Source organism: Apostichopus japonicus, chromosome 16 (assembly GCF_037975245.1).
Source record: "Apostichopus japonicus isolate 1M-3 chromosome 16, ASM3797524v1, whole genome shotgun sequence".
NCBI classification, from domain to species: Eukaryota; Metazoa; Echinodermata; class Holothuroidea; order Aspidochirotida; family Stichopodidae; genus Apostichopus; species Apostichopus japonicus.
Genome location: NC_092576.1, coordinates 1148560 through 1171997, shown reverse-complemented (window position 1 = coordinate 1171997; position 23438 = coordinate 1148560). Strand labels below are relative to the sequence as shown.

At 38.3% G+C, this 23438-nt stretch overlaps 1 protein-coding gene across 24 annotated transcripts in view; it reads right to left on the bottom strand.

Annotated features, from left to right (window-relative positions):
* Nucleotides 1-23438, bottom strand: part of LOC139983324 (uncharacterized) — a 160919-nt gene that overhangs the window by 42409 nt on the left and 95072 nt on the right. For 18 of the 24 annotated variants that reach the window (XM_071996793.1, XM_071996792.1, XM_071996798.1 and 15 more), the window contains 5 exons: nt 22617-22691; nt 22242-22443; nt 14586-14724; nt 13646-14108; nt 12345-12514 (listed from right to left, as the gene is read on the bottom strand). The exons of 1 other annotated variant lie outside the window; for it this stretch is intronic. In XM_071996793.1, coding sequence (XP_071852894.1) covers nt 12345-12514; nt 13646-14108; nt 14586-14724; nt 22242-22443; nt 22617-22691 — 1049 coding nt within the window. Of the gene's footprint in view, nt 1-6485; nt 7087-9861; nt 9976-10760; nt 10799-11699; nt 11926-12344; nt 12515-13645; nt 14109-14585; nt 14725-22241; nt 22444-22616; nt 22692-23438 lie in introns of those variants that run through there. 5 more of the 24 variants (XR_011798607.1, XM_071996803.1, XM_071996797.1 and 2 more) reach the window with 5 other exon arrangements.

Here is a 23438-nt window from a genome sequence, read left to right as displayed (position 1 = left end):
AGCTGTCCTCTGAACATGTATTATTGGTTAAACTTAAGAAAGTAAGTCCCTGAGCGGTAGGCTACGATTTAACTTCTGTTCGCTATGAGGGCTAATCACTTGATACATAAAGTATGTTTATCTTTTCTTTTCTGATTTTAGGGCATATCAACAAAGAAGATATTCAGCCTGCATAAAATGATATGTATGTCGGTCTTGCTCCTGTTTGTCACAAGTAATGCACATTTCTTTCACAATAAGTAGGTTATGTTATAACAAAAACTGCATCGCTTGAAATTATTGTTGAGGATTTCTTTTCTTAGCGCGGAGAGTGGTGCAAATTGAAATTAAAGCCTTGTTGCATGCAGTAGTACTAGTTGCAGACGGAGGCAGCCAATAGCAAGTAAGCGCGACACTCGGGAGATTGGTATGTTGAGCAATCAGCGCTCACAATTTGAACTTGTCACGTCACCGCTTGTCGCTTTACAAAGTTGTTTTACAGAGTTGAGCATAACAGGCGGAGAGATTGATGGTAGCTTTGCACTAGACAGTATTGAAATAACGGCGGTTCTTGTACAGAAATTGTTTACTTTCTGTAAATTATTTTAACGATATTCGTAACAATCACTAATTACTTAAGCTTTGTAACATGTTTTGTTTCATTTAGGGTAAAATGAGTTAAATACTATAAGATGAAGAGAATGTAGAATTCTGTGTACCGTTAACGCAGTCGAAGGAGTATGCTGTGATGTCGACTAATAAACTTGTACTTAATGTTTACTTTTGTTAATCTCTCATTGCTTTATCTGCCAATTGAGTGTTCGACTCTATGTTCTCGGTCTCCTTTCTGCAAGTGAGTTTTCATGAAATATTTAATAAACAATAACTTCAAACAGTTGTATGAAAACATCTCTAGATTTGATTTGACTAAGTCCTGGTTGATGATTTTAAGGCAAACGACGGGATTCCACAAGATTAAAATATGTTACAACTCGTGTAACGTATAATATAGTATGTTAGGTCAGCGATGTGTAACTCAAGTACGGTAATTAGTGTATTTCTTAAAATGTTTATCACGTAGCTGTACGGCAGTGAATTTATACTATTAAGCTTGGCTCACGGTTTCGTTACTGTCTAGCTTAGTCCCAGACCTAACGTGCAACCAGTCACAACGTGAGTGTTGTGTTTTTCAAGGGCGCCACCGATTATGTCACATAATTAGGGGATTCCCCTAGATCAATATTCCAGGATCAATGCTGTAGTTTTAATTATGTTTTTGAACCGGAAATAACTGCCAGTTGAACAAAGAATTAAAGTTGCTTGCTATATCTGCCAATCGACCTGTTCGACTCACTCTCCTTTCTGCAGTCCTAAAGGCAGCTACCCCAGTAGCAGCCCCAACCCATGGGACGCAGGGTGCAACAGTGTAATACTTAAAACTACAGTATACATGAATTGTAGTTGCAACAAAGTAATAGCCACACAACATAATTCTTTTGTTCTCAATTGGTTGTTTATATTTCTTTGAGTCTGTCATTGTACCTCAAATTTGTGTTTTGTTGGGATCATCTAATCAATCAACGAATCAGTATACCAATCAATAAATCGAATGAACGAACGGAATTAATCTATCGTCTTTATCATTACTGTAAGGGTTGGAGGTTTCTTAAAGTTTTCCGCAAGCGTGACAAAGAAGAAAAGTCAGTTTTGGCATTACAATATTCTATGTCAACTGGTGGTATTCTATTTTTCACAAAAGTGGTACAGTGTCCAGTTCCTTCATTAGCATTTGTTTTGTCTTGCAGTTGAATCACAAATCTTTTCTATTACAAATGCAATTTATATTTCATTCCCTATTTTGAAATAGCTCATAACTTAAAATAACAACCTCCAACATGCAAGAGCACTCATGTGCTGTCAGGGGCAGACTGGCCCACCGGGAAATTCCCCAGGGGTTCCACCTATGCTGTTTCCATAATACTGAATACACACTTGAGAAGTCAGTGCACAACGTTTAAGGGTTAGTTCAAAATGAAATTGCGAATACTGATGTAGAGGTCCATTGCAATAACACTTATGCCTAGCATCAGACACAAATATTTGCCAATAATGGGCCCCAATGTAGGGGCCTTTTCAATCATGTCTTGAATAAAGCTAATGTTCCTCTTTTCAAATGCATGTGGTTTGGGTAGGCTACTTATACTTCTCATTAGTGTCATATGCTGTCAAGGGCGGCGGAACCGGGGGGCACAGGGGGCACGTGCCCCCCCCCCACTTTTCCTCAGGTTAAAAATGTGCCCTTTTTCTACATAAAAATTGAGGTGTCTCAAGTTAGCAAGAGGCCAGGGAACCAGAATGGACACTCGGGAAAGGCCGTTTCCGGCCATCTGAGGGGTTTGTAAAACCAAAAATTTTCTTGTACGCTCCACGCCAACCGATGGTGGCGCTCCGCTCAGATAGTCCTGCATACAACTTTGCAAATCCTGGCTACGCCCCTGACTTCTAATGAATTTCAGAGGGTCAAACTCAAAGCTATTTCGAATGGGAAAAAAATTTGTTAAGATATTAACAAGAAATAAACTCTATAGAGTTTATTTCTTGTTAATATCTAATTAGATATTAACAAGAATTATATAATTCAGAAGATTCCTACATTAGCAACTAGCATGATTTCACCTCATTTTGTCTCAAAAGAAAACTTGTTCCTTGTATCCCAATTTACACATTGGTTATTGCAGTGCTAGTATGCATATTTTCCTTAAAGGGGGGGGGGGGGGTGGCGGGACGTTGATAGAGTGATGTGTATACGCAAATAAGAGTTATAAAGGGTACTAAATATAAGGCTGCATCAGTCCAATCGAATTTCTGCAAAGTGCCCTTTGATGTCGGTGCCCCCCCCCCCCCCAGATTAAAAGTGCTTCCGCCGCCCTTGTATGCTGTACTAAGCATATTCCTGTCTGAAATTACTTTATTGTTCCACATTTTCTCTATATGGAAGTCTCTTTTGTGAGAAGGTGGCTGTTACTATATTGGGGGACCCACATGATGAAAATTTGCAGTGTCAGCTTTTATTCCAGTCAGCCCCTGTATGCTGAGAGCCATTATAATTGCTGGTGCTTGAGAGTGCCTCGTCAGTGGAAGGAACACTTGTGCTTTAATTGTTGAATATGTTCCTTTTAATGACCTTTCCCAACATATTGTCGTATATAAGTTTAATATAGTGGCCTAGGAGTCAAAAATAAGGATTGCCAATAAGGAAAGTAGGGTCTTAATTGACTCATTGGTCATCAGTTGAAGAAATTTTTTCTTCTCTTTTTCCAGTGATTATTGCAACTGTAGTGCTTGAGTCCAGTGCTTGTCCCCTTTAAGCTGATCTATAGGATGAAGTGACCAGTTCTTTTCCCAGGAAATCATGATGTTGACGCTCACCCGCCCTCCCTCTCTCATCAACCACATGGTTAGTATCTGGCATTGTAATTTTATAGGCAGGATGGAATCTTAGGGCCTCTGTTTGGTACAGGTTCAACGTTGGTCAAAATCCAACATTTGCAAATATTGAGCAGAGCCAGGGAATTAGTTTGCACAGAAGTTGATCCATGTAGGTAAATATTTAACAAACAGAAAACAAAAACAACAAACAGATGGCAAGCAAAAGTGGGAAAGACGTATGAAATCTTTTATTCAAATATACCTTACCAATTAAAAGTACTTTAGTCCACTATTAGGTACAAGTCATGTTCTTTCTTAAAGCCACTTTAAGTCACCTTACAAAAATATCATTCAAAATTTGGACTATGTTAAAATCGACTTGTCTAACATAACATTCTTGTATGGTTTATCGAATGGGCTAGGAGTTGTAAAAATCACAGCAATTATTGCTGGCCAATAAGGTCGGTAGTGGCTACAATTGATTCAAGTCAAACTAGCCCGTCTCTGCTATCTTAGAGTTGGTACCTTACCAATTATAAGTACTATTTTTTGGGGGGGGGGGGTAAATCCATTATCAGGGAGAAAGACATGTTCTTTTTAAAGGCACTTAAATTATTTAATGGAATTGTCATAAAAATAAAAAACTATTATTAAATAAAAATTTCACACTACTTGATAATATTTTATTTCTTCAAAGTGGCTATAGTTAAGAATAAACGTCAGATCAAGATTCATATTTCAGATAAATTGTCATAAAAAATTAAAAAATATTATTAAATAAAAATTTCACAATACTTGATAATATTTTATTTCTTCAAAGTGGCTATAGTTAAGAATAAATGTCAGATAAAGATACATATTTCAGATAAATGTGTATTCAAATATTCTCAAATATTTGTACTAGGTATACTGAGTGTGATATCCTTCGGTGTTAGGTAAGGGTACTAATAAAGAATGAACAAAGATGCAGAGATCAAACAAGAGACTTGTGTTATCATGCTCCACGTACTATATTCTAATCATTAAACTGTCCGTTATTGTCCAATTCTGTCTATATAGTTAATAGCAGAAAGGTGGCGGTATACTACTTCATCTTTATGACATTACACTGAGGAGGAGGATGGTAGACCAGAATGTCAGTCACCGAGAGAGCGATATACTGTGCATAATGGCTACCAGGTGATCTAGACATTGTAGAAGTGAGTGTGCATTTGCTTTGAGGGGTTAAGTAATAATGTCAATGAAAAGTCTTTAAACTTGTTTGCACAGTATCCAAATTACAATATCAGAGACGTTCATTAATTATCAACTCAAAGAAACGAACAATCGAACAACTCTCTGTAAGGCAAGATTGTTTAATCTATTTTAGTGACAACTCAGGTTCCTGCTTACTGTTTGAGAAAACTAGTACCTAACGATATTAAAAGTATTTTCAGTATCATGGCCATCAGCTGTGCTTCTAAATTTGCTAAAAAGCAGAAAAAAAAAAACTGTTTCAAAACTTTTCATAGGAATGTTGACAACAAAGATATGTACACATTATCATGAAGACATTACAACTGCTTATTGCTTTGAACAGTAAAAAAAGACATTTGACATCTGTTTAAATTTAATCAAATTTAAATTAACATAAATCTGATATAAAATAATAATCATATTAACATAATTATGATATAAAAACCCTAACCTTATTTGCGTATTTAAAATCAGCTGCTTGTGCTTGGTCGGCAATTTCAGTAATATCAACATCAGACATAAAATTTCAAAATTTATCATAATTTTACATTACTATACATTAGTGTTCAAACGATTAACCTAATCGGAATCGGTACGATTATTGCATAATTGGAATCGGTAAAAATTACATGGAATACCAGTTATGTCATACCGATTATTCAAAAACATATGGAAGGTGAAAATATCATTATTCAAAAACATTTGGAAGTTGAAAATATCAACTGATGAAGAAATATAAGAAAATCGCCCTCGTTATATCAGGTGTCTGTGTAAAATTAATTGTGACATGCGTTTGCTTTAGCTAGGAATTGCAGTTTCAGCGCGAATCATGCAAACAGTTCTCACATCCCGCATCAAATTTGAAGCAGTGCGGTAGGGTCGCGCACAATCGCTGGGAATTTCCCACAGAGTGACTCGAAAATTACGGCTACCACAAAGCAATTTCAGTACCAGCGACAATAACCTAAAATCCCCACAAATCTCCGACCACATGGTAGTCTTTCTTCACACTAAGTCAACTGCATGGAAATCTAACCTTGCCATCTGTTTATTCGCTCTAGTTGTGTCGCAAATAAAAAATAAAAATATCCATGGAAACTGCAATCTTCCACCACATGTTAGCCTAACAACCACACTAAGTCAATAGGGAATGTAGCCTAACCATCGGTTTGCCAAAAAAAAAAAATGCATAGCTTAGTTTACAACCTTCAATTTGCTGGAAATCGGCATTTGTTTGGAAGGAATGTGATATAGAGGGAATGTTATATTTTATATTGGAGTAGTTTCTAGTTGTTATTATATCTTTACATCAATCTGGTAACATTTTAGAGTAATTTTAAACAAGTTATGATGGTACAATTTGCTTTTCAGTTTGATTGGCCTAAGCTTACCTTTTCTTATTGAACCTGAATGGAGTTAAATAGGTAATGAATAGGTATGCTTAACTTCAAGTTCGTAACATTTCTATTTGTTCATAAACGGTATAATACTGAAATTAAGTACAAAATGATGTCGGAATGAAGGCAATATGTAGTTAAAATTTTAACTTTGGTTAAGATTGAAGATGGATGGTTTGTCTGAGATACTTTTTGAGATTGATATTTTGAGTAACTTTTCTCAGCCCATTTCAAGCCATTAACAGGTGACAATCACATCGAGGTGGCTAGGCCATTCGCTTAGCACAGTCCTGAGTAGGTAGCTATTTTCGTATTTTGAAAATTTAAAAAAAAAAATCTTTTTTTTCTTTCCGAGAAACTCCAGAGGTAATTTGGTACATACAAAAGGATACCCAAGAGCCTTGTATTACAACGAAGCAAAAGGAAACAGAGGAAAATCACAGGATATTTTCTCGTTTTCAAATAATCAGAATTGGAATCGGTACCATTATGAAAAAAATAATCGGTAATCGTTATTTTCTGTAATGCATAATCTTCTCAACACTACTATACATAATTATGATATAAAACTCAATTATCCATATTTATTTGATGCCTCCTAGATAGATTTCATTATTGTCACTTGCAAATACTTTTAAACAGAGGAAGATGAGGTTACAGAACCTATCAACCCAAAAGTTTCATATTTGATCTATTTTCTATCTTCATTACACTGTCTGGGTAATTGTGTTTATTTTTTGGGCTTTTTGTTTGTTTGTTTATGGAGGGTCATGGGGTCAGATTTCCTTTTAGAAGACTTTGGGTTGATCCAAACTAGAAGCTGCTGACATAAGAATGGCTTCTCTCCGAAGTCAAAGATCATCTGCTGATCAAATAGCCCAGTATCACCATTGGCTTGGAAATGTACCTCAAAGCAAGTACACCCCTCTGAATCCACCTTCAAATCTTTAGCAAAGAGCTTCTTGGGACGTGGTTGATTCTCAGGTGAGGGAAAGAAAAACAGCTCTCTACTGTCATTATTACGGAAGTATATTTCGTGCATAGTCTGAAAAATAAAAGAGTTAAAAGCCTCAAAGATTTTAACAATTTGCCATCTGATGACCTCCAAAAATGTATGACATTGGAAAAAAAAAAAACAAAAGCAACCTTCCAATCATTATAGGGAACCCATAGCTCTCATATCACATCTGCTAACACTCCACTTATATTTACAAGTTTTAACCTCTATGACCTTTAACCTGCATAATAAACTTAACAAGAGCCCAAGGGCACTATGGTTCCTTGCTTTTTTGAAATATTTACAATGGAGCAGCACTTTCCTAAAATCATTATGTGGTCCGATGTAAACACACAATGTTATTGCCAAAATCATCACAAGACAACCATTGGTTCTTCTGAGAACCTGTTGAGGACCAGGTGTCTGATATGAGCAAGTGTTGTCTTTTTTTACTGAACTCACAGAATCATCCTAACTGTACTTATTAAGAATTTTAACAAAACCAAACAAAACCTTGATTTCTAAAAACTTAACACAAAGGTTGCAGAGGAGTCAACTTATGGACAATTTAGATTGGAATATGGCCACACAAATTCAAATAATCAACTTGAAAGAAACTAATACAGGTCACTGGTGGTCATCCTGAGGTCAAAGTTCACCCAAATGCAGGACAACTATTGGATTACAATAGCGTAACTCCCAACCTTGATGGACATTTGGTTTAAGTTACTGCAAAAATACTAGTTTTTGACCCCTAATTGCCCTTTGTTAACCTTGGATTACATGACTATTTTGTTTGGAAATGATCCATTACCCCATTCACAACTAGTCCACAAATGACCTCACTGTTATTGCTAATAAGGTACAAAAACCAACTTCTGGCCCCTCATAACTGAACCGGTGTCCCATTGAAGCAGGAGTTGGTTTTCACCATAAGCAGCAAATGACTAATTGCCACATTTTGCAGGCTGGGCGGGTCTAAATGGGACTGCTGTAAACTCACTTTATTTTTCACGTATCAAAACTACACTGAATTTCAAAGGAGTGGGATGGGTGCATCCCCACCCCCCCCCCCCAGGCCATTTAACTTTATGGAAGGGCCAGAGGTGGATCAATAATTCAAAACAGTAGGGGTGGACCCTGGGCTATCAAAGCCAGTTCCCACAAAGTGGGATCTGGCGGTCCTCCCCTTGAAAAAGTTTGTATATAGAAAAGAGATGGTGCATTCTGAGACTAAATATTAGGTCTGTTATATTAGGTCTAAATATAAGGCTGCAGGGTACATTTTGAAGAAAAAGGTTAAGGGTTGTGTTTTGGAAAACCTTGCCTTCATATTTGGTTGTCCAAAGGATCTTTTGAATGTCCAAAGGAAAGCACCCAAAAATAACAAGGCTTGCTTTTAAGAAAATTTAAAGGTTGTCCTTCGGACAGCCTTGACTACATATTTGGTTGTCCAAAGGATAGTTTTGGTCGTCCAAATGAAAGCACTTGGATTTTCTAAATGGAGCGCCGTACATAAGTAATACTAAAATGTTTCGAATAAGCCTTGTAGGTGAGTACCGTAATGTAAGGCTACGCAGGCCTAGTCTATCGGCCTGAGGCTTAAGTCTTACGAGTGACTAGTCTTACGGAGATCGACAAATCTTGGATAGAACTGTAGTGTAGAGTTATAGACATATAATGTGGTGTACGACACTGTTCATGATTAATCATGAATCCACAGGAATTCTCTGGTAGTGAAAAATTATTTCTGTAATCTTTTTCGATCATTTCCAGAGATGGACAACCTAATACCTTGCTTCAGTCATCCGCAATACGACTCGCCTATTTGCTGGAAATGTTAAACACTTCAAAGACAAGTTGGATATAAAATGTGCCCCCAAAAAATAAAGTAGCTTGTCAGTATCGCCCTCCATTCATATTAGAAACAACGTAAGGGGAAAATTCTACACTTTAGCTGCATGCACACCTCTTAGCATCAATAACTTGCAGTAAGCAGTTTTTGTTATTAGTAAAGACACAATATGCATATGCACTACTGGTTACGTACAGTATCGTATACTTCGTACACTACAGACACTGGCAGCCGCAACCACGCTTGCTTTCTACCTCATGGCCAAATGCACGTATGACAAGCTAGCTGGAGTACACCGTGTATGCAGTACTATACTGTGCATGTGGGCATACTGCATGCTCGTCTATTTTGCTGCAATGTACATGCTGTAAATCCTGGGATTGCTCAGTCTCTGGAAATAAATACACATAACATGTCTAGAACTCTACACTGTCCCATATTTTCACAAAGTCGATCTCCATAGGCCTAAGACTAGTCACTAAGACGTAAGCGTCAGGCCGATAGACTAGGCCTGCATAGCAAATTGTTACGATACTGAATGTAAAGATATGGGGCCAAAGTGGAGTCATACCCCTCCCACATGCGCACCCGACTGGTTTATGCAACATTGATCACCTGACATGGTGATGCTTGGTATATGCAGGCAGCTCAGCATCACTCCAAAATGCATGGATATACATATAGATTGAATAGGGGTAGTTGCTATCATGAGTACAATTGGATAAAAGTGCTAAATAGTGGTATTTTCGGTTTCCTCTTTGTAGAGATAGTGCAATTTGGTAGTATTTGATGTCCATGTACTCAATAAGGTGGATAAACATGATGAATTCACTGTTCCCATGAAAAACAGGGCAAAGTGGTTCATAATTCATGCTAGTTTTGTTGTTTGTGCTTTTCTTTCAGTGAAATGATTTAAACATTAAATTTCAACAAGTGAGTAAGACTATTCCGAAGGTTATAATTCTCACCCTGTTTCCACTCTTCACACGAAAAGACCATGTTTGTTTAGAGTTCCTGTCTTTTGTCATGTCAATAGACGATTCACCACACAGGACTTCAACACCTGGCAATGAAGGCTGTATCTAAATGGGAGAGTGAAAAAACATATGTTATCATATATCTGCTAATCGATTCAGTTAAGAACACGGCACAAAAATATAGCTTGCAAAAGAGTATTTTAAACTTTATGGGTACATTTAAGAATTAATATCTTTGTACAATATAGACCATACGTCTAAACTTTCTGTACTGGAAATTGGTAAAAATCGCAAAAAACTGTTCTCCACTTTCAGTTACATTTTCATTCAAAGTAAAAAAAATCCATGTGCATTTTCCCCGTCAGTCCATCATTTGCTTATATTTCCTTTATCTTGTGATGAAGCGTAAAATTTGGTGGAAATTGGTTACTATTCTTGTCCGAGAAAGTTTTGATCAACTACTTTCACATGTGCACACTGTACTGTACAGCCTAAGCAGATCCAGTGATCAAATTTATGGACGGTTCAGATCCCTATTGGATGCACTCTGAAAAATAGTTTTATTTTGCTTTGTCTTATAACATTTTAATCCAGTTTTCTTTGCAATTACATGATGCTTTTGAACGTATGTTCTTCTTTCATTGATCAAAAATGAAATTGCTTCTGGATTTTCCTTTCAGGTAATCCAAAACATTTCCAATTGTGACATCAGTTCTCAAATGCACCCATCCAAATAACCAACTGATTGCATCATTAAGGGACTAAATTATCCATGGCTACGGTATAGGGAATGATGCACTACATGAGAATGGAAAGAATACTGTAATATGCTGCCCTGAAGTTACACTAACTGAACAACAGTTGCAAAGTAATTTTAAAAATAAACTTACTTCCTCGCTCAATTGTTGAATGAGCAAACTCTTCACTTCTGCAATTGACAACAAAAACAAACAGAAAAAAAAGAAGAAGAAGATTACTAACAATTAAAATTGACAACTGACTCATAACTTCAAGGTGAACAGGACAGAACCCTTGAAATGAGCATCAACTCTGGACGCCTTCAGGATTGAGCAATAAGAGCTGTCAGGAATTACATTTTAAATGGATGTTAATAGATAGACAGACAAATGAGCAGGCATGTATGTAGGTGGGTGTGTCCAGTGATGAATGGATATTACATACCCTTTCATTACTAATACATCTTCAGGGTTAAACCATTTCGCTACTCCTGATTAGAAAGTTAAGAAATACTTAGAAATGATGTTTCCTGCAAATTCTTTCTATTTTGAAGTTTTTGTCTAATGTCTTTCCTGATTTGATTTTGATGAGTTTTACTAGCACAGTTTTTGCTAGCCAGAGTACCCTTCCTTTAATATGGTGATATTTTTATTATTGTTATATTGTAAAATATCAGCTGAAATAGTTGTTGACAATTATGCCATCTTCAAAATCAATTGGTAATTGATAATCAATGAAATTATTACCATCAGTTTCCTTTTATTTTGTGATCGACAATGCTAACCCTTATATATCACTCTATTTTTTATACCAAATCACATTTCGAGGTGCTCAACAGATTGTAATATCACCGTAAACTCATAGCATTATTGGCTGCTTTTCGAGGTTCAACATACAGTTTTTTGCGGTTATTGTTTGTTTCTGTGTTTATTTAAACAAATTTATAGCAACTCTAAATGCAACTGTTATGCTGAATATTAAGGAGCTGTCTAGTCTGTTATATAATAATAATAAATCCTTCTGTACTGTCGCTAAGTGTATCAACAATGTATCACTATGTAAAGAATAGTTTACTTCTTAAAATATTTCACCTTTCATTTTGTGGAGACAATCTTCTATCTTGGGTCTCTTCTCAACCTCCTTATCCAACATGTCGTTAAGTAAAGTGTTGCACTCCTTTGGAAATTTTTCCAAATGAAGAAGTTGGAACTTTCCCTGTTTTATGTTAGTATGCAGCTCTACTGTGTCACTAGACTCTGATGCCTCAAATGGATGATGACCATTGGACAAAATGTAGTACACCAGGTATCCCGCAGTCTGTGGAGTACATAAATGATGTTAAAATATGTCCTGTTTGTCTCTTTTCCATTTTTTTTAAAGTAATTATGTAAGCAGTGCCTATTGTTTAATACTTATTGAGTGTGAAAACTGCACAGCATAAAATATAGCTCTACAAAGCCTGGCTGCAGCAGCCACTTCAACATCCTACTTTGGTGTTAGTACTTACTAAGAAATTACAAATTTCCTACAATATTTGGCACCCAACATAACTTCAAAATGTTCATATATTGGTTTCTTTCATTTTCAATGATTGAACAAAATACTTGCTCTAATAATGAATGAGCAAGCAAGCAAAGTAAGCAAGTAAAACTTTATTGCTCCAAATAAGGAAATTAGTGTCTCGCACATAAAAGTTCAAAACAGTACAAAAATATATGAGCATAGGAAAATATAACCTGAATATCTGATGCCTTTGTTAAGCGTGTATCTCCTCCTTCTGAAGCTGCAGTAATACATTCAGATGCTAACCATCCCTGACTTCCCATAGCAGCTGTAACATTTTTTGATGTCCCAGTCCACTTCCTGCTTATCCCCAAATCTGTCAACAGTGCATCTCCTTTCTTGTCTGTGCAATAAAAAGGAAGGAGTTTAAACAATAGCATAATTATTATGAGTATGTCCTACTAAATAACAGTATGAAGTTGACAAGAGCAAAGAAGTTTTAACTGGCTAGAATTGGCTTGATCTTAACAGACCAAATATCTTCTTTTTTATGTCAACACTTAATGAAGCCCCACTCTTGGACAACTTCGTCACAATTGATCAGTAATTGTAATCTTTGCCAATAACAACCTTAAAACTGATGACGATAGCTATATAGATAGACACTATTATTACATGGCATGAGCTCCACATAAATAAACCACTTGAGATTAAGACAATATGGCTTTTCTATTTAACTTAGTTTACTAAGTTACTTCTAGTTTACTTACAGGGTAAAGGTTATCAGACTCTGCCGTCTGATGACCTCAAATGAATATTGACCTATCATTAAAAGGACAGGGTCTTTTTGCAGAATAAAGGGCATCCAGATACTAAATGTGAGATACATCCAAATTTTCAATTTTGGGAAATCATGTTTAAATAGTATTCAGACTTCATCATCTGATGCACTTGAATACTTGTTGACCTACACTAAAAAACAACAGGATTCTTCTCAATAAGCCTCTACATACTAACTATTAGATGTACAGAAAATTCCAATTTTACTACACCATGTTTGAAAGCTTTAGCTTTTTAGACTTTGACCTCATATGACCTTCCATATCCACCATAATTATTAGGACATACCACACAACGGGGCAGGCATTCACACACAACCATAGAAATTCCTTCTTCGAGATATCATATTTACTAGGGTTTTACCTATACCAGTCTGCCTATTTCAAGTGACCTCTGACCTTAATTGAAAACATAGGCTTCTTGAACTCAATGTGGGTCATCAACATGCCAAGTTTAAGATCCCACAGGGTTCCCTGTTTAGAGCTATTGTGTTGACAGGTAATGTAACAAACACATGCCATTGTGACGACAATTGAACCAGAATCACAAAGCAAAATAACAAAGCTCCTGTAAATGCCCCCTGCCGCCCCAAACCCTTTTTTCCACAAACATATCTTCCCTTACCAAAACACTAGACCTACAAGAAATTTAAACTACAACAATGTAAACCAACTTTCAGTAAAATATTACTTACTTATTAAGACATTCCTTGGCTTCAAGTCACGATGTACAATGTCAAAAGAGTGCAACTCCACCAAGCCATTGAGAATGTCCAGACAGAGCTTAATCTGTTGGAGCTGTGAAGGCAATGAGCTGGCCTTGATGAAAGACTCCAAGTCACACTCACATAGTGGAGTGACCACATAATAAAAGTCTTCATCATTTTCAATGCGGACGATCTTGACGACATTGTTCGGATATTCATCCTTCATCTTGGCATACATTTCTTCCTCCCTCTGAATGTTCTCGATCTGGATCCTCTTCACTGCTACATATGCGTCTTTGTATTTCCCAACATATATCAGAGCACCTTCACTTCCCTTGGCGATTATCTGATCTGTGGCTTTTAGATACGAGATGTTGCCAACATTCTTAATGTGTTTACTATCCTTCTGTTTCTCTTCTTCATACTTTTCAACTAGTTTCTTCATCTTTGACTGAAAGAAACAAAGCAAAGAAACTTTATTTCTACAAATTCTCCTGGTGGCATGTCAGAACAAAAACACTAGTCATCTTGCATGTATATGTCAAAATCCCTTACTTGTGGGAGGAGCAATATTCACCTTTTAGCCTGAGATTTTTTCTTTGTAATATATTGAAAAATGACACCGTTTGTGGTGCGTTGAATTTTGGGTATCTAACGTGAGATTGAAAATACTCCTATCGAGATAACACATTTCACTTTAACGACCATAAATCATTACCATGCGATAAAGAAAAGCATTATTGAACCTTCATTGTTCTTTATGTGCAAGATGATTCCAGACAGCAGACTATGAGAATGTACATGTTAAGAACAAGGTAACAGTCAGTCACTACAGATCATCTACTTTGGTATTTATTTATCAAACTTGTTCTCAGTTACAATGTTACACTGTTTCGTCATATGAATAAGACATAGAGCAAGATCTGACCGTCTGGTCTGTCATATCTTCTGAAGAGTGTTGTTGATAGTTGTATAGAGCCTCCAAACGATATTCATGTCGTTTGTTCCATTCATCAAGCTGCTTTCGGGAGTGAGCTTTTGGACATCCAGAGCACTCTCTACTTTGCCTGAGCATTGGTTATTAAAAAGAGCAAAGCAATATAAGAATATTTCAAGCTTTCACTTGCCAAACAACTTTCAGAAATCATGCCACCTTCCCTGTGTATACTTTCCAAATATGGAAACTTCCAAATACATTGTAAGGGCTAACCACATAACAGTACAATTTATATCATTCCAAAGCTTTCTGGATGCCAATTGAAATGTAAAAACAATAGCGCCTATTGCCTATCAGTTTATCATAATAATGGTATAAATCCATTGTCTAGTCCTTTAGATGTCATGTTTTCTAGCATTCCTTCACGTCAAGTTCCCTCACCATGCAAATTACTTAGATTTATAACACGCTCTTACCTCATATAGATATGCATTATCCTCTAAATACTACGCTCAAGTTGGTCAAGTCTTTAAACACGGAGTGTGGCTACAATCTATCCAGGCCTTAACTCCTTCCTCTTTTGATCATTCGTATTGAAAGACACAACCCAGGTTGAGCCGGAAAAGAGTAAAGAGAGCCCGGTGTGCTTTTGTACGGAGTGAACCAAGTTTATGGTAACAGATCCAACAATATAAGCCGCATGCGAAGGTCCTGCAAAGCTGGAAGCCGTTGCCACTCGGCTACCCGATGTGTCAGGTAACCAGAGAACCCGAGAGCCAGGCAACCAGTGAGGCAACAAGATGCCGGAATGCCCGGAGGAGGCTGACCAACAAGTAGGTCTGGTAGCCGGCGATTCCGCAACAACTGTTGGCTAGTGGCTCTCGTGAAGGTTCCGTCACAGAAACCTCTCCCGGCCGGGGGGAGCTGAGGAAGTATCCGATGGGGATCCAGAGGAAGCCATCTTCCATGACGTCTAGCCCAATTCACAAACGGCCTCAACAGAATTGCTTGAGTCCGAAAGCCTGATTTGTCAACCAAAGAAGTAGCTATAAGAACAGAGAAAAGACTTCATTCTACATCATCGTCACCCTCGTCAGATTCATCGGTAAACACCGATTCTGGGTCAGACAGACCGAGGTAAAGACATCAATCTTGCTTGTCACATCCATCGCATGGAGGGATTCCGGAAGGCGTCAGGAGACCAAAAGTGCAGGTCTACAGTATGGCAAGCAACATTATAACGAGGACAAGGATCAACCAAGAACTTCCGGAGGAGGCAGAGGTTCAAACAGTCGCTGCAACTACAGAGGATACTGCCAACAACGGCGCCCCTAGGGATGCCCATCCCACCGGGATTCCCTGCCAGTGAAGGGGGAGAAACTCATTACATGTTCCCGCAATCGGGAACTTTTAGATCCAGTTCGTAGGTACTGGAGGTCATCAACATCAACTACTCTATAGAGTTCACCTCTAACCCTCTTTTGTCCGGCAACCGGTAAGCCATCCTAAATTCCTTCGGACCTGAACTAACGGCAGGCACTGGAAATGGAGATAGCGGATCTCTTGGAAAAAGATGGGAACACTTTTCCTCAATCGTTTCTGGCCTTCCACGACATCGGAGTGGATAATCAGTGTGTCACCCTACCATTTGGCCTATTCTCAGCACTAAGGGTCTTCACTAGGGTAACCAGATCCATACTAGTGTCTCTATGAAGGAAGGGCACATTACTATTCATCTACATAGACGACTGGTTGATCGTCTCAAGATCGGAAGAGGACTCAGAGAGAGACACAGATTTCACAGTTTCCCTCCTAAAGGTCCTAGTTTGGATAATCAATGAAATCAAGTCATCTCTAACACCAACCCAACATCTCACGTACCTAGGAGCAGTATTAGATCCACAAAGGGGTTGGGTCCTCCTAACAGAAGAAAGGGTAGACGCTGTTAGACTTCTAATGATGGACGTTCTATTCAAAGAACGTTCAAAGGTCGAGAGCATGGCTTAAACTAATAGGCCTGATGGCAAGCCTCGTCCAAATATGAGATCTGTCAAAGGTAACGATTATCATCGAAACCAAAAGTGATCCCTCTACCATCGGACAAACGGACGTTCCTCGGCTGGTGGGCCAACGACACAATGTTGCCTCGGGCAGACCATTCAAAAGAACTACATAGTCTCTTTACAGACATGAAACACAACGGCAGTGTCTTATATCAACCACGAAGGGGAAATGAAGTCCCACTCGATAGTTCAGAGAACATGGGGCTTCCTACTGTGTGACGAACACAACATAGACCTCCGCACCTCTCACCTAGCATGCGATGAAAGCCTGATAACGGAATCTCTATTCAGAGGGAAAGAGACAGTTGTCTCTTTCTCAAACCTGAGCAGATCATGTGTCATGGGCAACCATCCCTTGATCTTTTTGCAACCGTGGACAACAAGAAGCTCCTGTTGTTCTACTCAAGACACTTTCACCCAGAAGCACGGTAGACACATGTAATCCTGTGTCCATTTGACAGACCTGTTGACCTGTGCGATCCCTCCGCCTTCTACACATGTTCCTAGTGACGCTACAAGGAACGAACGGGGATATGACACTGATAGCTCCATGTTGGCCCAACCACACTTGGTTCCCGCTGCTGTTAAGTCTACTTGTGTATCTCCCATTCAAACTTCCCAAAGAAGGACCCCTACTAACCTAGTTATGAAGCCGACTTCGCTACAGAGACCTTCACAGTCCACATCTCTCAATGTGGTAACTATCCGGAAACATGGCAGTAGAAGGAGTTCCACCAGAAACTACAGCTCTGGCAACAGCTGGCACAGGGTCTCCACAACTAGCATATATGACTTGAGATTGGCGAAGTCCTTTTCGTGGGGCAGCCACAAACTCTCACCGTCCCCTGGAAGCTTCTGCAACAGAAATCGCTAACTTCTTCACACAACGTTTTGATGAGGGCAAACAAGTTAGCAAAATAAAAAACTGCAGATCATCCATTGCAGCAGTTCACAAGGTCTTCTCAGTCGGTTCAACTGTGGGCAACAACAACAATAAAAGGGCATGTGCAATTGTCGTCTACCAAACAAAGAATCTGACTCCAACATGGTCCATTAACAATGTACTTCAAGACCTTGAAAAACCACGTTTGCACCAATTGAACCCATTGGAATTTCTCACATATGAGACACTCTTCCTCTTGGCAGCGACACCAGCAAGAAGAAGCTGCCTACACACCTTGACGACCAAACCAGGTGGAATATGCCTACCACCTCACCCAGAGTTCCTGGCAAAGAACCAGTCATCCTTATTTACCCAAGAGGAAATCTTCCTACAGACACTAACCTCAATATCATCGATGACTGAGGACAAACTTTGATGTTCATTCAGGGAACTAAAGTGGTACCTAGAGAAAACCAAACCAATCAGGACGTCAAAAGGCTGACATCCTACGAAGACGTCCCTTCGCCACAGCCTCAAAACAGACTCTGTTGAGTTGAATTGTCAATCTAATCAAGACCCATTTGACAGGCAAGAACAGACTATAGGGCACAAGCCATCGCCAGGGCTTGGTTCTGAAACGTCCCAATGGAAGATGTCATAAAGGCTGCGGAATGGAAAACTCACACCCTCAGTTTCAGCAGAGGGCTCCTTAGGGAGAGCAGTACTCAGTGTTCCAGGACATTGCGTTCCGGTCCCACCCCCTTCTCAACAGTGCTAGTCTGAATGCATATGTAGATGAGGTAAGTAAATGCGTGTTATAAGTTAACCACTTACCTGTTTTGGAATTTGTTAACCACTCACCTACCGCATATAAGTCCACCCACCTTCCCCACTCTGGAACATCTCTTTGGAAAGTGAGAAGCCATAGTTATCTCCTAATGTTGGTGCCAGTCCCAAGACAGGAGTGCATGGAGAGGAACCTACTTGAATCAGAGAGATGATTCTCAAACTCAATAATGTGAGCTGTAAATACATTCATTCAATTTTTGTTTTAATTATTAGTTAGTTCTCCTGTTCTAAGTGGTTTTGGGGATTTTAACATTTCGCTAACAATGCATAAACAACCCAAACATGAAAGAAAACACAAGAAGTTGCCAAAATATGGCCATCTTTACATTTTTTACATTATGCCTTGCCCATTTATTAATATGCATGACATTACTTTAACAAACAAGAGCCTAAGGGCATTATGGTTCCTTGCTTGTAAGGAATATTTACAAGGGAGCAGCACTGTCCTTAAATTGTTATGTGGTCCGATGTACACACACAATATTATTGCAAAATATCACAAATCCACCGTTGGTCCTTTTGACAACCTGTTGAGGACCAAGTGACTGATATAAGCATGAGTTGGCTCTTTTTACAGAAATCACAGAATCATCCTAACTGTACTTATTAAGAATTTTAACAAAACCTTGATCTCTAATAACTTAGCACACAAAGGTTGCAGAGGAGTCAGCTTATGGGTCACTCCATATCAAATCACTAAATTTTGGAGTTGTAGTTCGACATCTTTTAAACAGGGATGTAAGTGCAGCCAAAAAAAAAAAAACCGGAAAGCTATTCGGAGACCCCCGGTGAATGCCGTCCTAACACATCCTACTCCTAGCTCTGACTACTTACACACTATCGTTACTGTATGTTAGGCTAGCTTAGAAGTATTAGCGCTAACACATCCTACCCCTAGTTCTTACTACTTACACACTATCGTTATGTTAGGCTAGCTCAAAGTTACGAATACGTCGCAGCGAACTTTCATATGCGTATCCCGTAGATTTCCGCCGCTCACAAATATCACAAGCGTTAATCCCAAAACTTATGTCGAGCACCAGCAGTTACGAAGATATTAATTAGCAGTCCAATCAACATGAATTAGGCAAGGTTTTTCAACGACAGAAATGAGCTATAGCGATTTGAAGTTCGCACGTTCGCAGCGATATTCACATGGCACAATGTTGTACAGTGCAATGCGATGCGAAACTGGAAATGGTATTTTGAGTGATCGATGAGTGAAAATTGAAGTTAGCTTGCTGCAAAGGGCCAGGCATTTTTGCCGCGTTGTGTCTTTGATATTCGAACAATTTTGTGGAACTTTATTGGAATTAAAAAAAGAAACGGATTTCCGTAAAAATACGGAAGACTTATTGGAATTAAAAAAAAACCGGATTTCCGTAAAAATACGGAAGACTTACATCCCTGTTTAAAAATTCCCAAATTTATTGTATGATTGGACCATCATGAAATAAGCATATTCTGAAAATTTCAGTTGCATTGCTTCACAATTGGCCGATTTATCACAATTTGAAATTCTGCAATCTGTCGCCACCTTGGCAATTTCTTGACTTTTGAGGTCTCATTTCTCAGCAATTAAACATCCTACTACCTTTCTTTTACAGATGCCTATAGACTCTATCCCATAGAACAGGATCATAACAAATTAGGCTACAAAAATATTGTCTTTTGAGCTTAGTCAACTTAACAGTGTCAAATTATGATTGATGGACATTTTGGTTCTCAAGTTATTGCAATTTAAATAATAGTTTTTGACCACTAATTGACCTTCGTTGACCCTGGATCACACGACTGTTATGTTTTGAAACAATCCCTAACCCCTTTCACAACCAGTCCACAAATATTAATCATGTCAGCCCCTGTCAATGGTAGTTTCACAAGTTATTGCCAAAAAACACATCTTGACCCATAATTGACATTTGGTGACCTTGGATCACATCACGGTTATTTTGGAAAATGTGCCCCTACTTAATTCCACAACTTAGCATAGGTTGGCAAATGTTTGCATACAAAGCAACCTTGAATGACCTTGGATGACCTTATGGTTTTTTCCCCTTGATGATGTGCACTCTGTCCTAAAAAAAGTTATTTGCTCCAATGTACACAAACAATGTTATTGCTAAATAGGTATCAAAACCGACCTTTGGCCCCTCATAACTTGAGAACCTGGTGTCCGATTGAAGCGGGAGTTGGTTCCCTCTATATAGCACACTTGGACACACTTTTTTCTTTGCCCTATATCTCCCAAAATGAGCATATTTTTCCAGATTTTACCTCTTGACCTTATAGTAAGATGTAGCTTGACGCACTGATTCAAAAAAGCAACATGAGAAGTCTGTACGACCATCATAAGCACATGTACTTATTCAAACCAAACAAAACCTTGACCTATGGTAACTTCGCACAGGAACATCGCACAGGGTTCAACCCAGGGACAATATTGAACAGAAGGTACCTTTGAGAACCGAATATATCTACCAAAATTCAAATAACCAAAGAAAATAATATAGGTTACCTGAGGTCAAAGGTCACTCAGATGCGAGTCGACTTTTGGATTACAATAGCGTAACTCCCAACCTTGACGGACATTTTTTCATGTTATTGCAAAAGACCAGTTTTTAACCACTAATTGACCTTTGTTGACCTTGGATCACATGACCTTTACGTTTGGAAACGATCTCTTACCCCATTTACAACTATTCCCAAATGTCAACAAGGTCGGACCCTCTCAGTGGGAGTTTTACAAGTTATTAAAAACCACATTTTGACCTGCAATTGACCTATGATGACCTTGAATGACATAACGGTTATTTTAGAAAACGTGCCCCTACCTTATTCAAAACCTTTCCCAATATATCAGCCATGTCAGACTTCGTGACTAGAAGTTGTTGCAAAAATTAGCAGTTTAAAATTAGCAAAGTTGGCATTTTTTTGCATATAAGCAACCTTGAATGACCTTGGATCACCTGATGGTTTTTATCAAAAATATTCCCCTTGATGATGTGAAACCTCTCCTAAAATTGTTATGTTTTCCAATGTGCACACACAATGTTATTGCTAATAAGATCAAAACCAACTTTTTTTGGCCCCCATAACTTAAGAACTGGGTGTCTGATTGAAGTAGGAGTTGGTTTCTTCTGTAGAGCACAAAGAGCTCTATCATATATCAAAATATTGACAATCTTTTGTTTGTTTTGCCCCTTATCTCCTAAATGGGCATTTTTTTCAACATTTCACATTTTGACCTCACAGTCAGATATAGTGTGACATGCTGATTCCAAAAAACATTATTACAAGTCTGTACGACCATCCTAACTGTACTTATTAAAAACAAAACCCTGACCTCTGATAACTGCGCACACGAAGGTCGCACAGGGGTCAACCCATGAACAATGTTGATCAGAAGGTACCTTTGAGATCCTATTATGGCCCCGAAAATTCAAATAACCCCAAAAACTGATACAGGTCACCGGAGGTCAAAGGTCACCCAGGTGCGGGTCGACTACTGGATTACAATAGCGTAACCCCCAACCTTGACAGACAATTGGTTCTCAAGGTATTGCAAAAATACTAGTTTTTTACCCCTAATTGACCTTTGTTGACCTTCGATCACATGACCGTTATATTTGGCAACGATCCATTACCCCATTCATAACTACTCCCAAAATATCAACCATGTCGGACCCTGTCAATTGGAGTTATTGCTGTTTTTAATATTTTGGTTTTTGGCCTCTAACTGACCTTTGGCGACCTTCACAGGGAACCAAGCATCCTGCCTTAAGAATCAAGCACATGCTGCATACAATAACGTCCACATCGCAGACATACTATAGAGAAAAGAACACTCACTTTGGACAAAGTTTGAACTTTCCATCGGTGATGCCCAATGGTGGTTCTCCATAGGCCCATTTTTCATCATCCTTTTTGATGTTGATGTTTCCTTTGTGCTTTTCAGTCTCTGTGTGGTATTGCTGTTGCCAGGACTCTTTGAAAATTATTTTGCAATAGGCACAGGAATATTGAATGACTTGGGAATCCTTCGTCTCTGTAGCTGCAGTCAAACAGGACAAAAGAATTAATTGCACAAATTGAGACAAAACTATGGTGACAAGTATGATCAAACTTGAAGTTTGTTGACTATGTCGCACTTTGTTGAAAATTTTATGTTCAATTCGCTTAGAAATATTGGGATATTTTCATATCATTTTCCAGTGGAGAACTTACTATCAGCACTCGTTTTCGATGGTTCTCCTCCTTCCAGAGCAGGGGAAGGTTTAAGTGGAGAGGGAACTTGTTCTTCTTGAAGAAATGAAATATAGGAAAGATCAAGACACTTTGTCATTCCTTGACAGCAGCTGTTGCATTTCATCATTTGATTTAAGACATTTATTGATCTCAGATGCCCTGCTACCTATAGGGCATTAGACTGTCGCACTTTGTTGAATATATCTGACAATTCATTAATAGGCAGTATACACCTTGAGAAACAATATGGACACAAACATACTTTCTGACATATCAAAAAGGACTTGATCATGAATCAGTTTGTTCAGTTTTGTCAGAGAAACCGGGAGTGCACATCATAATTTAGAAGAAATGTTATCCAACGTTCTGAAAATAACGCAAAGCATACAGCCTTCTTCATTTCTCTACAAGTCAACTTCATATAGTCAATCATGTATGCGAATCTCAGGATTGCGGTGACGAAAATGTGGCAAGGCAATAGAGCCAACCGTTGCACTAGCAGCCACATTCAAGTGGTATTGTAATAAATTTGACCTAAAAAGAGGGAGGCGGTGTGGGAATGTAAAAAAAGGCACCTAAAATGATACAGCCAGCTGTGCTAGCATTTTTGAGTATATTAATTATATTAACCGTACGTCATGTTAAATTCAAAGATGACACCAGCTCTTCATGCAGTTAAGATGTGCATAACCCAAGTACTATGTTATCCATTAACTTTTCTATATTAAAATTTTGTTTAATATTTATATTTTCAAGTGCAACCTTGACTGATGTAAGAGACTTTAAGTGAGATTATTATGA